We start from the raw sequence: 14,116 nt of genomic DNA, 5'->3' as shown, positions 1-14,116 counted from the left end.
ACATATAGAGGTTGACTGGCAACCAGCAAGCACCAAGGATCCTCTTGCCTGAGTACCCCACACCCAGCATTGGGGTTACAGACCTGCTTCCACCCAGACTTTTAGTTGAGCACCAGGGAACCAAACTCAGGTTTTCATGCATCTGTAGCAGACACTGACTGAGCCATCTCTCCAGCCTTAGCAGTGAATTGTATTTTTTCATTGAAAATAGATTTTTTTTTGCATACAATATAGTCTGACTATGGTTTCCCCTCCCAGATCCCTTCCATCTCCCCACTCACCAAGTCTGCACCCCTTCTTTCTTTCCTTCTCTTATTAGAAAACAAATGGGCACCTAAAAATAATAAAAACAAACAAACAAGAATAAGACACAACAAATGGGCCAAAGAAAAAGCACACGAAACAATATAGCCGCAGAGACAGACACATTTGCACACACAGACATCCTGTAAAAATGCAAAATTGGAAAACCAAATAATGTATAATAGAATATGTACACAACAGACCTGTAAAGGAAGAAAAAGGCCCAGACAAAGCATTATGAAACAAAACAAAAACAACAACAAAAACCAGTGAGTTCATTTGCGCTGGCCGGCTATTGCTGGGCACAGGGTCTACCCATGTGTGTGATTTGTATACCCAGTGAGACTCTTTTGGAGAAAGCTGATTTTTCCTTTATGAGTGGTTACCAATTGGAGATAGCTCCTGCGTTAGGAATGAGGGCATGTGTCCACGTTCCCTTGTAGCACGGAGGCCCCATTAGGCCCAGACCGTGCATCCCTGTGCACACTGACAGTTTCTGTGAGTTCCTTTGTGCACCAGTCCTGGTGTGTCTAGAAGGCCTTATTTCTTGGCATCCTCCATCCCCTCTGCCACTCTTTCCGCCACCTCTTCCTCAGAGTTCCCTGAACCCCGAGGGGAGGGATTTGATGGAAACCCATTTAGGACGGAGGGTTCTGAAGTCTCTCTCTCTCTGCACATTGTCCGGTTGTGGGTCTCTGTGTCTATTCCTATCTACCCAGGCACTGAATTCTATGCTAATACTCAGGCTAATTACACTTCTGGCTCTTTATATAAAACTGATTTCCCTGCCTAGGGTTCACCTCAAGGTTTTTGGATGTTTTATCTCTTTATATCTTTAAACTCCTGAGAATCTCCCCACCTTACAGAGAATTTCTGAGGACTTCCTTTGACCACCATGCCATCTCTGTCTGTCCCTTTATCTGACCTCATAGTATTTATTACCTCACATTTTAAAATGTATTATTTGTCTGTCTCCAGCTTTAGTATAGTCAAGGAGTTTCTGTTTTTTCGCTTTATCTCCAATATCCAGAGCTATATCCACTACATGGTAGGTGCTCAGTAAATATGGATGGCAAAGATATTCCCACATAGGGTTCCTTTTGATGAGTTTGGTTGTGATAAGTACGGCTACTTTAATGTTCCTCTCGAGATTCTTCCTTACCTAGAATTCCTGGGATACGGGCTTGATCATCTCCTGCACGGCTGTGACTCGCTCTCTGCTTTGAAGACAGGTGCTACAATGTGGAATTCTAGGTTCTCCAGCCAGGGTTACTTTGCAGCAGCATTGGTTTGGGACCAGCACAATTTGTTTCAAGTTCATGTTCAGTCCCAGCACACAGCACAGAAATAGAGAGGTCACTCTTCATTTTCGTTATCGTCTCACCGCCCCTGCCCACCCCCCCACCCCTGCTCACTTCCCCCCACCTCACCTCTCTTCTCCTCTAGTCTCTTTTTCTTGAAACAATATCTCACATAACACGGCCTGGCCTTGAGTTCTCTTTTAGCTGAGGCTGACTTCTGATCCTCCTTTCTGTCCCTCCTAAATTCTGGGATTACAATTAGATGCCACCGTGCCCAGCTGATGAGAGCTGGGGATTGGGCCCAAGGCTTTGTGCAGGTGAAGTTATCACTCTAAGAATGAGCCTTGAGGTCTCATGTTTTTACAAGCTTTTCATCTTCAGGCCAGTGTGGCTCTGTGTGTAAAGTTCGTCTGTCTGTGGGCTGAGTTTCAGATATCAAAGTTCTTCTGTCTGTAGGCTGAGTTCCAGATAACCCCATCACAGCTTCTCACCAGATCCAAGAGCTCAGGCCTTGTCTCCCAAGCTCGGAGACCCTGCCTTCTATCTTAGTTCAGAGGCACAAGCTTTAGCCCCTGGTACCTCTGACTACTTGGCATCTATTCCCATTTCTGACTTCACATCGTCACCTAGAAGTTTTTCTTTCCTGATTCTATTTCTCATACATATTAAAAGCAAACCCTATTTCTGTGATACATTAATGCTTCCTTCTGCCTTTGGATGGGGTGAGGCAGTTTCCCCATATCTGCTCAATCAAGCATAATATAACTAAAGATATGTGGGATGTTATTTATTTTAGCATTTTATAAACAGTGCCCCGAAATGCTTGATGCTTCCATACATCTTAAAGGTATGTAAACCCAGGACCTATCTTCATGAGCAAGGCTACAAATGTGTACTCTACACATCTGCATAGTCTGATGTTTTCAGGAAAGGCTTGGTGTTAATTATGAATGAGTGATTCTTGTTCCATTGAACTTTAAAGCTTGTTAGAATTGCATGCATTAATTTTTTCCTAAGCTTTTCGGAGACTTTTGTCAAATGAAATGTAACTATAAGGGTGACTTTAAATATTAAAAGCCACTGTCTTTGACATGTTTTACATTAACGCTAATACCAAGCCTGTGCTGAGCACTGGTTGCCTTCCAAGGTGTTGGGCCCCCTGGATGCTATAGGATGGCTTGTTATTGTTATCAGTAGTGTAAGATGCATCTTACTTATTTTCAAGTTGGAACATACAAACTTCAAGTGTACAGTTTCATGCAAGTGTATGACAAATGAAATAGGAAGCATTGCTGCCACATCAGAAAACTTATCTGTTGCATGCTTTTCATTCACAAATCTATCTTTCCCTCACCAGAAGTGAAGACATCACACCTGAAATATGAAGACTTTCCTAGAAAGTCCGCTGCTCCCAGTACGTGTGAATTCTTGGATTCAACAGACAGAAACTACTATACTAAATTATTGGCCAAACTTTCATCCAAAAAGTCACCTGTGGTAAGGGTGGGGCAGGAGGGGTAAAATGATTATGGAATCTTACTCTGTCCCAGATAAAAAAGGGTTTAGGGGCCAAGCATGGTGGCACATGCCTTTAATCCCAGCACTCAGGAAGCAAACACGGGTGGGTCTCTCTGAGTTCGGGGCCAACCAGGACTGCATAGTGAGACCCTGTCTTTAAAGAAAAAAAGAGAAAAAAAAAAGAGGGTTTAGAATTTGGAGATTAAGTTTCGCAGACTGTTCTCTTACATCTATGAGCTGAAGACAGAATTCCTTCTCCCCCGTCTCTAGGAACAGTTCCTGTTTCTAAAATTGAATTTTCAATGTAAGTTTTTGAGTATCTTTCTCTCAGGCTCCCAGTAAAAACACTGCCATTCAACTCTTTTGTTTTGCCATCGAACACCACAAGAAAACAACACAGTGGAATGTATATTTCTTTTTTGAACTGTACATTTCAAGGGCCGCATTGCTCCGAGTTGGGATGTGGCTCTGAGTATCTGGGAGCTGAAGCTGAAAAACAAGTCCACTCAGAGTGTGTTTCATGGCAGCACTATTAGAGCAGGCCTTTAACTTTATCCCAACGCAGCCCTCTGGGACTGTCCAGAAATCAGCCCATGCAGGAGTGTCTAATGGACAATAGGGCCTGTGTTCTGAGTAGGTTGTACTCATTTTTATGTGATGATCTGGCAATGCAGAGACTTTAAAAATTGCCCTTGCAGAATATACCTAACTAACTTCTAATTGTCAGTGCTAGGCCAGCCCATTCAAAGCAAGTTACACCTCCTTCCACAGTCAGAACCACAGTCAGTGGTCCAAGTCTTAGTGCTGTGGTACAAACCGACATTCCTGGACATTCTTCTATAAGGTGTGACAGTTGTTGGGAATTCTGACGGCAAGAAATAGATGCTTCTATTCTGATATTCTGTGTGACCTCTTGCCCTGTCTGCATGCAGGCCTGCCTCTCTCACCCACTCACTTAGATGCACTCTCGCCCATCCCCACAAACTTCCCTCTAGTTCTTCAAATCATAGGGCTGAATTCAGGCTAGAGTATAGTGAGCCTGTCTGACTCCTTCCCATGTTTCTCAGGCCTTATAGACTTGCAGTCACCCATTCCAAGGGCTTCAGATTCTAGCCTCTTAGAGGCAGCAGGATGTGCGTGAGCTCCTAAACATCTATAAATAATGTGAACGTTGCCATGGTGCTTGAGTTCAGGGAAGTCATTTAACCAAAGCCAACCAAATGGAGAATTTTCTCCACCCACCAGGATTTATGAGAAATCAAATATCAGCCATTAGAAATGGCATCTGGAATTTAAGGATTATATATATATATATATATATATATATATATAATATATATATATATTATATTGAGTGTAGAGGCTCAGGCCTTTAATCCCAGCACTCAGCCTGGTCTACAGAATAAGTTCCAGGACAGCTGGAGCTACACAGAGAAACCCTGTCTCAAACAAACAACAACAACAGAATACATTTCAGAAAGGAAGTGAATGTCCTCTATAAAAACTTTAAAACACTAGAGAAATAAGTTTAAAAGATACTAGAAAATGGAAATACCTCCCATGGTCATGAACTGGCAAAATTAATATTGTGAAAAAGGCTATATTACAGAAAGCAGTATCTACATGGAATGAAATTTTCAACAGAATTCAATGATATTCTTCGCAGAACTAGCAGAAGAATCCAAAATCCGTATGGGAGCACATAGACCCCAAAGAACCAAAGCCATCTTCAGGAGAAGGAGCAATGCTGGAGATGTCACAGTGACTCATCTCAGGGTATACACTACGGGGCTATGTTAACAAAACAACATGGCTCACACACACAAGCATATAAACCAGTGGAATAGCAACCAGACTCAGAAACAGACTAGCACAGCTAAGCTACAGCCACCTGATCTTTGACAAAGGTGTCAAAAACACATTGCAAAAGCCCATTCAGCAGAAGATGCTGGGATTGCTGGATGCTCACATGTCAAAGGATGAGACTAGTGAGCTGGGAATATGGCCCAGTTGCTAGAGTGCTTGCCTAGCATACACAAAACCCCGAGTTCAATCCCAGCACTGCATAAAACTGGACACGCCAGCACATGTCTGTAATCCCAACACTAGGGAGGTTGGGGTAGGAGGATCAGAAGTTCAAAGTCATTTCAGCGGCATAGTAAATTCAAGGCCAGCCTGGACTACATGACACCCTGAAAAGGAAACTAGATACCTATGCCTCACCCTGCAGAAAGTTCGATTCTAAATGAGTGAAGAAATCTTAATGTAAGACCTGGATTGAGGAACTGCTAGATGCACAGGGGAAAGGCTCGAGGTGGAGGCACGGGCCAGGGCACCCGAGAAGAACCTCAGTGGCACAGGAAACAGCCCCAGAGTTTGCATGTGGGGGTTGCATGAAGTGAAAGCTTTGACACGGCAAAGGAGACAATTATATCCAGCAGAACAGAGTCAGTCACAGAGAGGGAAGCAGGCTTTGTCAACTGTACGTCAGACAGGGATCTGATATTTCCACCTGATCTTAGCCAAAAGGCTAGTAAGCAATGTGATTATTATCTGGGATCTATCTTTTTAAAACTCCAAAAGTTAAATAGACACACAAAAGCAACCCATCCAGTCAGTGAATGGAATAATGGGATAAACAGGCAGTTCCCAAAGGGAAAAAAAATGCACATGACCAAAACATATTTGAAACAGTGTTCCACATCCTTAGTTTAGGAGAATGCGGATTAAAACTGCTCTGGAATTCTCTCTGTCCGAATCAGAATAGCTAGTGTCAAGAAAATCCAATAAATTCTGCCCAGGGTGGGGATGGATGGGTGCCATGCACGTTGGTAGGAATGTGAGCTGGGGCCGGCGCTAGAGAAATCAATATGGAAGATGGTCAAATAGCTACAAATAGAGCTACCATATGACCCAACTATTCAACTCCTGGCTGTGCACCTGAAGGATTCTAAGGCAGCAAACCACAGAGATATTTACACATCTGTTTATTGCCACGTGATTCACAACAGCCAAAATATGGACCCAGGCTAGCTGTGCATCAAAACATGAGCGAATGGATGAAGAGGATGAGGTGTGTTTGCACAACGTAATTTTATTCATCTCTGGAGAAGAATGAAATGATGGCATTCATAGGCAATGGATGCAACTAGAAGTCATCGTGTTAGCGGGACAAGCAGACTCAAGATTTAAACAATATTGAATATTCCATATGTGGAATCTATTGTATGTGTCTTTGTCTGTCTGTCTCTGTCTCTGTATGAACATCCATGTGTACGTGTAGACATGTATGTGTGTGTGTATGCATGTGTGTGAGTGTGTGTGCATGCATGTGTGTGAGTGTGTGAGTATGCATGTGTGTGAGTGTGTGCATGCATGTGTGTGAGTGTGTGTGCATGCATGTGTGTGAGTGTGTGAGTATGCATGTGTGTGAGTGTGTGTGCATGCATGTGTGTGCATGCATGTGTGAATGTGTGCATGCGTGTGTGTGAGTGTGTGAGTATGCATGTGTGTGAGTGTGTGTGCATGCATGTGTGTGAGAGTGAGTATGCATGTGTGTGAGTGTGTGTGTGCGTGCATGTGTGTGAGTGTGTGTGCATGCATGTGTTTGAGTGTGTGTGCATGCATGTGTGTGCATGCACGTGTGAATGTGTGCATGCATGTGTGTGAGAGTGAGTATGCATGTGTGTGAGTGTGTGTGTGCGTGCATGTGTGTGAGTGTGTGTGCATGCATGTGTTTGAGTGTGTGTGCATGCATGTGTGTGCATGCATGTGTGAATGTGTGCATGCATGTGTGTGAGTGTGTGTGTGTGTGCATGTGTGTGAGTGTGTGTGGGTGCATGTGTGTGTGTGCATGCATGTGTGTGAGTGTGTGTGCATGCATGTGTGTGCATGCATGTGTGAATGTGTGCATGCATGTGTGTGAGTGTGTGTGTGCGTGCATGTGTGTGAGTGTGTGTGCATGCATGTGTTTCAGTGTGTGTGCATGCATGTGTGTGCATGCATGTGTGAATGTGTGCGTGCATGTGAGTGTGTACAAGCATGTGTGTATGAGTGTGTGTGCGTACATGTGTGTGCATGCATGTGTGTGAGTTTGTGCATGCATGTGTGTGTGCATGCATGTGTGTGAGTTTGTGCATGCATGTGTGTGTGCATGCATGTGTGTGAGTTTGTGCATGCATGTGTGTGCATGCATGCATGTGTGTGAGTGTGTGTATGCATGTGTGTGAGTGTGCATGCGTGCGTGCGTGCGTGCGTGCGTGCGTGCGTGTGTGTGTGTGTGTGTGTGTGTGTGTGTGTGTGACATGGAAGCAGAAAGGGCATTGTGAGAGGAGGAAGAGGTCTAATGAAGCAGGCAGGAGGAACAAGAGAGGGTAGTGGGGTATATGTCCTGAAAAGCAAGGAGCGGGGAGAGGACTGAGAGAGAGAAAAGTAGGGAAGAGTAAGAACCAGTTATGTGAAAATGTCATAACAAACCCATTTCTTTGCATACTAACCCAAACTATCTTCATTTAAAGGGAAAAGAAAGAAAATATAAAAAGGAGCCAGGCATGGTGGTACATAGCTTTAATCTCAGTACTTGGTGGTATGCTGCAGGGGAGGCAGAGGCAGGCAGATCTCTGTGAGTTTGAGGCCAGCCTGGAACAGAGTGAGTTCCAGGACAGCCAGGGCTATGTAGAGAGACCTGTAGGAAGAGACCCTGGATACCTGTACCACTGATCTCTCCCTACAGAGAACGCATCTTAAAAAAAAAAAAAAGAAAAGAAAAGAAGAAAAGAAGATATCGAGAGATTGTAAAAGTAAAGACCTTGACATTGAAAGACCAAGTAGAATTCCCCCCTCGTTTTTTGGGGGGTGTTTTTAAATTGTGTTTCTCTGAAATATATTTCCCACCTGTGTCGAAGATTGCATTCCTTTGGTTTTGATCAAACCCACATCAAAACACATTGTTCACCAAAGCCTCTTCGGCATAACCCTTCTATGTTAGCATTCTGCTCTGTCCTGGGCTAGAGTTTGGCTGCAGTGTGCCAGTACATGTGTGTCCAGGTGTGGTCACAGGATAATGAGCCCAGTTTTGCCTATGAAAATAGTCTGATTGCTTAGGCATTCCTCATGGCACATGCTATAATCAGCTGAATAAGACATGCATAAGATATGCTTTTGGTCTGTGCTTGTTTCTACTGTGTTTTAAATGTTACCTTTTTGGCATAAAACAACAAATGCACTCAATTCCGTGACAAAATTTCTCTCACAAAAGAAACTTATCTGCCACAAGAGGTCACTTTCTCTTCTGAACACTGCCAGTACTGTCTGCTTTATGACATCATTGTCCTAAATGCAAATGAAATTTCTTCATAAATTAATGACTTGTAAAACAAGTGTTAGCCATTGCTCTGTTGGTGATGGCTGGCAGGGAATGGTGATACTCCTCCATGTTCAGAAAACAGCAGCTCTTCCATCGTGAGATCATCGACATCCTTGTGTCATCCCAGCCTCAGCTACTTAGCTGGATTTATGCTTCTGCCACAGTAGTCCTGGGAATTCTGATAAACCCCCCTTGCCCAAGATAACTAGAAAATTTGGATTTAAAAGAAATCTACTAAGGCATCAGAGAACAAACAGGATGGGAAATGACCTGGCCTGGAATTGGGGAAGACGATCCTGAGAGGTGAGCCTGTACCAGAGATCACTTATCTCCTTTGACCTTTGGCCAAGGGTTGGACTGACACTGTTGACATTCTTGTGTAACTAACAGCGGCATTGAACTCCGAGAGCCACTAAGAAATGCAACCAAGTGAACCAGACCTGGGCTGGTAAGAGAAGGGCTCTCACCTTGGAGAAGAGGTAAACAGGAAGACACAGGCTTCATAGACACTTCTCTTAGGCACTCATTCCTGCAAGCACATCTGCTCCCAGCAGTATCTCCATATTTCTACAAGCAATATTGAAAATGCAATGTCTGGTACATAATAAATAATCAGGTATGAAAAAGAGATGGGAAAATATGAGGTAAAAATAGTAGAATCAACAGATACAGAAATGAACCTCCAGGGCTTCCTGACACTAGAGGCAACTGATACAGTTTTTGAAACCTCCAAAATTTACTCTGACTGTACTTTCAACCTCCATTGTACAGAAAAAAATCAACCCAAATAGTGGAGATAATGAAGTTTAAGCAGAAAATTTGAAACCTGGGTCAGAGACAAGTAACTGAAATTAGTACTCAATTAGATCCAGCTGAGGATAGAATTACTAGACAGGAAAATCAGTAAGAAGAATTATTATTAGACAATATGGAAAAATACAGCAAAAGGGAAGATGCATAAAGCTAACAGTGAGAAGCCCCAGCCATGTTACTGGACCCTAAAAGGAGAGCCAAGAGCTAGGACACAAGCCACCCTTACAGAGGGAAGGGATAAATCCCTCAATCTGATGGAAGGAAGTCATCAAGCTGTACGCTGGAGAATTTAAAATAAAAAACTTGTGCCAGGATAGGCTCCAAAGCTACACAGAGAAACCCTGTCTTGAAAAACCAAAAAAAAAAAAAAAAAGAAAGAAAGAAAAAAACTTAGATACATATGTGTATTGAAATCATACTGCACTAAAATTAAAGGTTTCTTTTAATCTAAAGAATAACCAGAGGGGAAAAGATGATTGTCCAAGGTGCAACGGTTAGGCTGATATTAACTTTGCAAAAGAAATCACCAAAAATCATTAACGTAATCAGTTGTTACTAGCCAAGAATTTCCTATTCAGTGAAATACTCTTCAGACATGGAGTTCTGTGAACTAAGGATATTTCCAGACGATGCAACAGAAGATCCAACACAAAAAACCTACATGGAAGGGAACATTTGAGAAGGTTACTCAGAATGCAAATGGCAAGCGAGAACAAAATAAACATGTTATTTATTTTAGGGTAATGTTGACTAGGGGCCAGCAAAATGGCTCATTGGGTAAAGGCACTTGCTGCCAAGACAGACAACCTGAGTTTGATTCCCGAAGTCCACATGCTGGGAAGAAAGAACTGACTCCAGCAAGGTTTCCTTTGACCTCACATGTATGCCATGGTACCCAAGTATACCCAAATAGATAAATGTTAAAAAAAAAAAGAGGTTGATGATATAAAATAATAACGATCTTTTAAAATGTACATACAATTAAGAAGTTTGATATAAAAATTTAAGTAAATTTAAACAATCTTGTTTCTAATTTAAATTAAAAAAATTAAGTAAATTTGTTGTACCTCAATTACAATGAAGAAGACACCTAAACTATAGATTCTTCATTTAGACTCTGAATGGAGAGACCAGAGAGATGGCTCAGTGGTTAAAAGCCGTGCAGAGGGCCCAGATTCACTTCTCAGCACCCACATGTTGGCTCACAACCTCCTGTAATTCCAGTTCCAGGGGATCCGATGCCCTCTTTGGCCTTCAAGGATGCTATGCATGCATGTGATAAATGCACACACCCAGGTATTCACACGTCTGCATAAGATAACAAGAAACCCTAAAGACGGAGAAGGAGAACCGTCTAAATGGAGATGAGACATTCTAGGAGCTCTGTATCTAAAGTCCAGGTAGAGGACAAATGCAATATGGAACATCAGTCCATCAGACTGTGGTGACTTAAAGACACATTTTTTAGCCTCTGGAAAGTCACTAAAAGAGGATTAAGAATAACATAGCTTTTAATATAATTGGCTAAGGGGGTGTGATGACAAATAGTGTAACATCTTACTGGTAGTGCTAACCAGTGCAACAAAGAAACAGGAAATAAATGACGCCAAGTTCAGAAACAGTTAAGAAACGCCCTTGACAATCCAGAGTGCCTCCAAGAGCCTCGTCTGAGTCCTTGGTCCTACTGCAGCCAGGGGCCATGCTTGTGTTCTTTGCTGTCACCAGAAACCATGTGGAAACCGGTGATCTGGAAACGCCCTCTGACTGTGAAATGCAAGGAAGCTACTTTAGCAGTGATGTCGATGACTGCAGATGCACAGTTGAGAAAGAGGGGTGTGGAAGGCTTCTGTGACAAGCTCAACCCCACCTCAACCCCCCAACCCCCTAAAAAAAGTGACAGCCTAAACAGGAAGCCAGCAAAGAGAACCGATGCTGAAGTGTAGCGCTCCACAGACGCTGTGTCTGGTGTGTGGGAGGGAAGGGCTCAGCTCTGCTTAAGGGGCAGGCCCCTGAGAGTTTGGCCATGCCCAGTGAGTATACAGATAATGCGAATGGGCTTGTATTTTGGTTTTTTTTTTTTTCTGTTATTGGGAGAGCGGGTCACAATGGTAGGGGGAGCAGACAGGACTGGGAGGTGAGTGTGGTCGGGATGCATGATATGAAATTCCCAAAGAAACGATACAAATATTATGTTAAACAAAAGAAATGCACTTGACAATGCTTTCAGATATTCAGTAAGTATAAAATTCACAAGGAATTTCAATGTAATACCAATAATTTAAATATCTTTAAATTTGAAGAATGTTTTTCTTCCTTTTAAAAAAGACATTTCTTTCTTAGCTAGGTGTAGTGGCACGCGCCTTTAATCCTGTCACTCAGGAGACAGAGGCAGGTGGATTTCTGAGTTTGAGGCCAGCCTGGTCTACAGAGTGAGTTCCAGGACAGCCAGGGCTACACAGAGAAACTTCCAAAAAAAAAAAAAGAGAAGAAGAAAAAAACAGAAAAGGATATCTGTTTTTAATCTTATTTTATGTGTTTGCATGTTTTTGCCTGTGGGTCCTGGGAACCAAATCCAGGGCTTCTGTAAGAGCAGCAAGAAGTCTTAACCTCTGAATCATCTCTACAGCTCCCTAAAATATGTTTTGACTAGCATCTAAAAATAAAAAAGGTTAATAATAAATCTGATAAAAAGATGTATAACATCTCTACATAGAAAACTATAAAAATATTATTTAGGAAAAAACTAAGTAAGTGAAGAGGTCACATTTATGAATTATGAAAATTGATACATACCAGCTCTCTTCAAGTCTGTAGATCTGAAGCAAATAGGTCAAAAATTCCCAGGATTCTTTGTGAAACTTGACAAGTTGATCTTTGTGAAATTTGGCAAGTTGATCTTAATATTTCTGTGGAGATGCTGGCACCATCGCCGAGCCCTAAGAGCAGACTGAGTGAAAGCCCTGAGACCAATAATTTCTTCAGGTGTGGGACTGACGTGTGAAGGAGGGTGGCGCTAGTGAGCACGAAGAAGATGGTGCCTTTGCATAGAATTAGCTGCATAAGAAGGGGGATTAAATTTAAACCCAGCCTTACACCATGTGCAAAACCTAAGGGGTGTAATACATAAGTATGAAAGCCAAAACAATACTTTTTTTTTAAGTTTATTTATCTATTATGTATACAGTGTTCTGTCTACATGTATCCCTGCAGGCCAGAAGAGGGCGCCAGATCTCATAACGGATGGTTGTGAGCTATCATGTGGTTGCTGGGAATTGAACTCAGGACCTCTGGAAGAGCAACCAATGCTCTTAACCTCTGAGCCACCTCTCCAGCCCCAAAACAATACTTCTAAAAGATAATGTAAGAAATTTTTACAACTATGACATGGTGAATAGTTTCTTAAATATAAACACAAACAATGCTAACTACAAAGCAATTCAGGAAACACAGAATTACATTAAAATTAAGCACTTCTGATCAGGGGACATGGCTCTGTTACTAAGCCTGGGGACCTGAGTTCAATAAGTAGCACCCATATGAAGGAAGGAGTGAACTAACTCCTGAAAGTTGTTCCTTGAGCTCCACATGTACCTTGAGGCATGCCTACATACATATGTACACACATACATAATAAATACATAAATGTAAGATTTTTTTGAATTAGAAACAAGATTGTTTTACACGACAATCTCAGTTCCCTTCTCCCTCCTGTCCTCCCCTACCACCACCAACCCCAACTAAAACCCTACCTATCACATATCCTTTCTGCTCCCCCTGGATGGTGAGGCCTTCCATATGGTGTCATCAGAGTCTATAGTGTCCTTTGGGATAGGGCCTAGGCCCACCCCCGTGTCTCTTGGCTCAGGGAGTATTCCTCTATGTGGAATGGGCTCCCAAAGTCCACACCTATGCTAGGGATAAGTACTGAACTACTACAGGAGGTCCTGTAGATTTCCGAGGTTTCCTCACTGAAACTCATGTTCCTGGGGTCTGGATCAGTCCCATGCTGGTATCCCAGCTATCAGTCTGGGGAGCAAGAGTTCCCCGATGTTCAGGTCAGCTGTTTTGACCTGGTCTTGACCTCTTTGCTCATCACTCACCCTTCTCTGCAAGTGGATTCCAGTTCAGTGATTAGTTGTGGGTGTCTGCTTCTAATGTAATAAAAATTTAAATTAAGAACTTCTGTTTATAAAAGTGGCATTAATTTTTAAAAAGGCTTACCACACAGAGATGCTTGTGAGGTATAAGTGACAGAATATATGTATCCACAATATATAAAGAGCTCTTACAGGGAACTAAGGACAAAGCAGGTAATACACAGGAAAGCTTTACAAAGAAAACACCCAGGTGACCAGTGACGTTATGACAAGTACATATCACCATGAGACAATGCAGGCTATATTCATAATGAGATGCTCATAAGAATAAACTAAAAGTGCTAAAATTATAAAACAGACTCTTAACACATGATAGTGAAAATTCTTAGGCAGCTGGTGGGAGTTTAAACAGTACATTTGGACATATTTACTAATGTTGAACATGAGCATGCCCTATGCTTCCGTTATGACATTCCTGAACATATACTCAATAGAAAAAGGGAGGCATGCACACCAGACCAAAAGTACAGGAGTATTTACAATAGCACCAGTCACAGTGGCCCTAAGATGGAAATCCAAATGTGTAAATGTTAAATGCATAATGAACCATGTTAAATGCAAAGTGAACATACTTTGATTTAAGCATATTTGAAAGACACTGACTTCTTGCAGTTTTAACCCATATCAGAATTCAAATAATCTCACCTTTGATGAGTGAT

The 14,116-nt window shown here is 42.2% G+C and overlaps 1 protein-coding gene across 1 annotated transcript in view; it reads left to right on the top strand.

Annotated features, from left to right (window-relative positions):
• Lrguk (leucine rich repeats and guanylate kinase domain containing) overlaps positions 1–14,116 on the top strand; it is a 111,977-nt gene that overhangs the window by 83,923 nt on the left and 13,938 nt on the right. Inside the window, exon 16 of the mRNA XM_027391417.2 lies at positions 2,962–3,101. Coding sequence (XP_027247218.1) covers positions 2,962–3,101 — 140 coding nt within the window. The remainder of the gene's footprint in view (positions 1–2,961; positions 3,102–14,116) is intronic.

This window comes from Cricetulus griseus, assembly GCF_003668045.3.
Source record: "Cricetulus griseus strain 17A/GY chromosome 1 unlocalized genomic scaffold, alternate assembly CriGri-PICRH-1.0 chr1_0, whole genome shotgun sequence".
In the NCBI taxonomy this organism is placed as follows: Eukaryota; Metazoa; Chordata; class Mammalia; order Rodentia; family Cricetidae; genus Cricetulus; species Cricetulus griseus.
The sequence above is the reverse complement of the archived record's forward strand: the minus strand, read 5'-3'. Positions and strand labels throughout refer to the sequence as shown.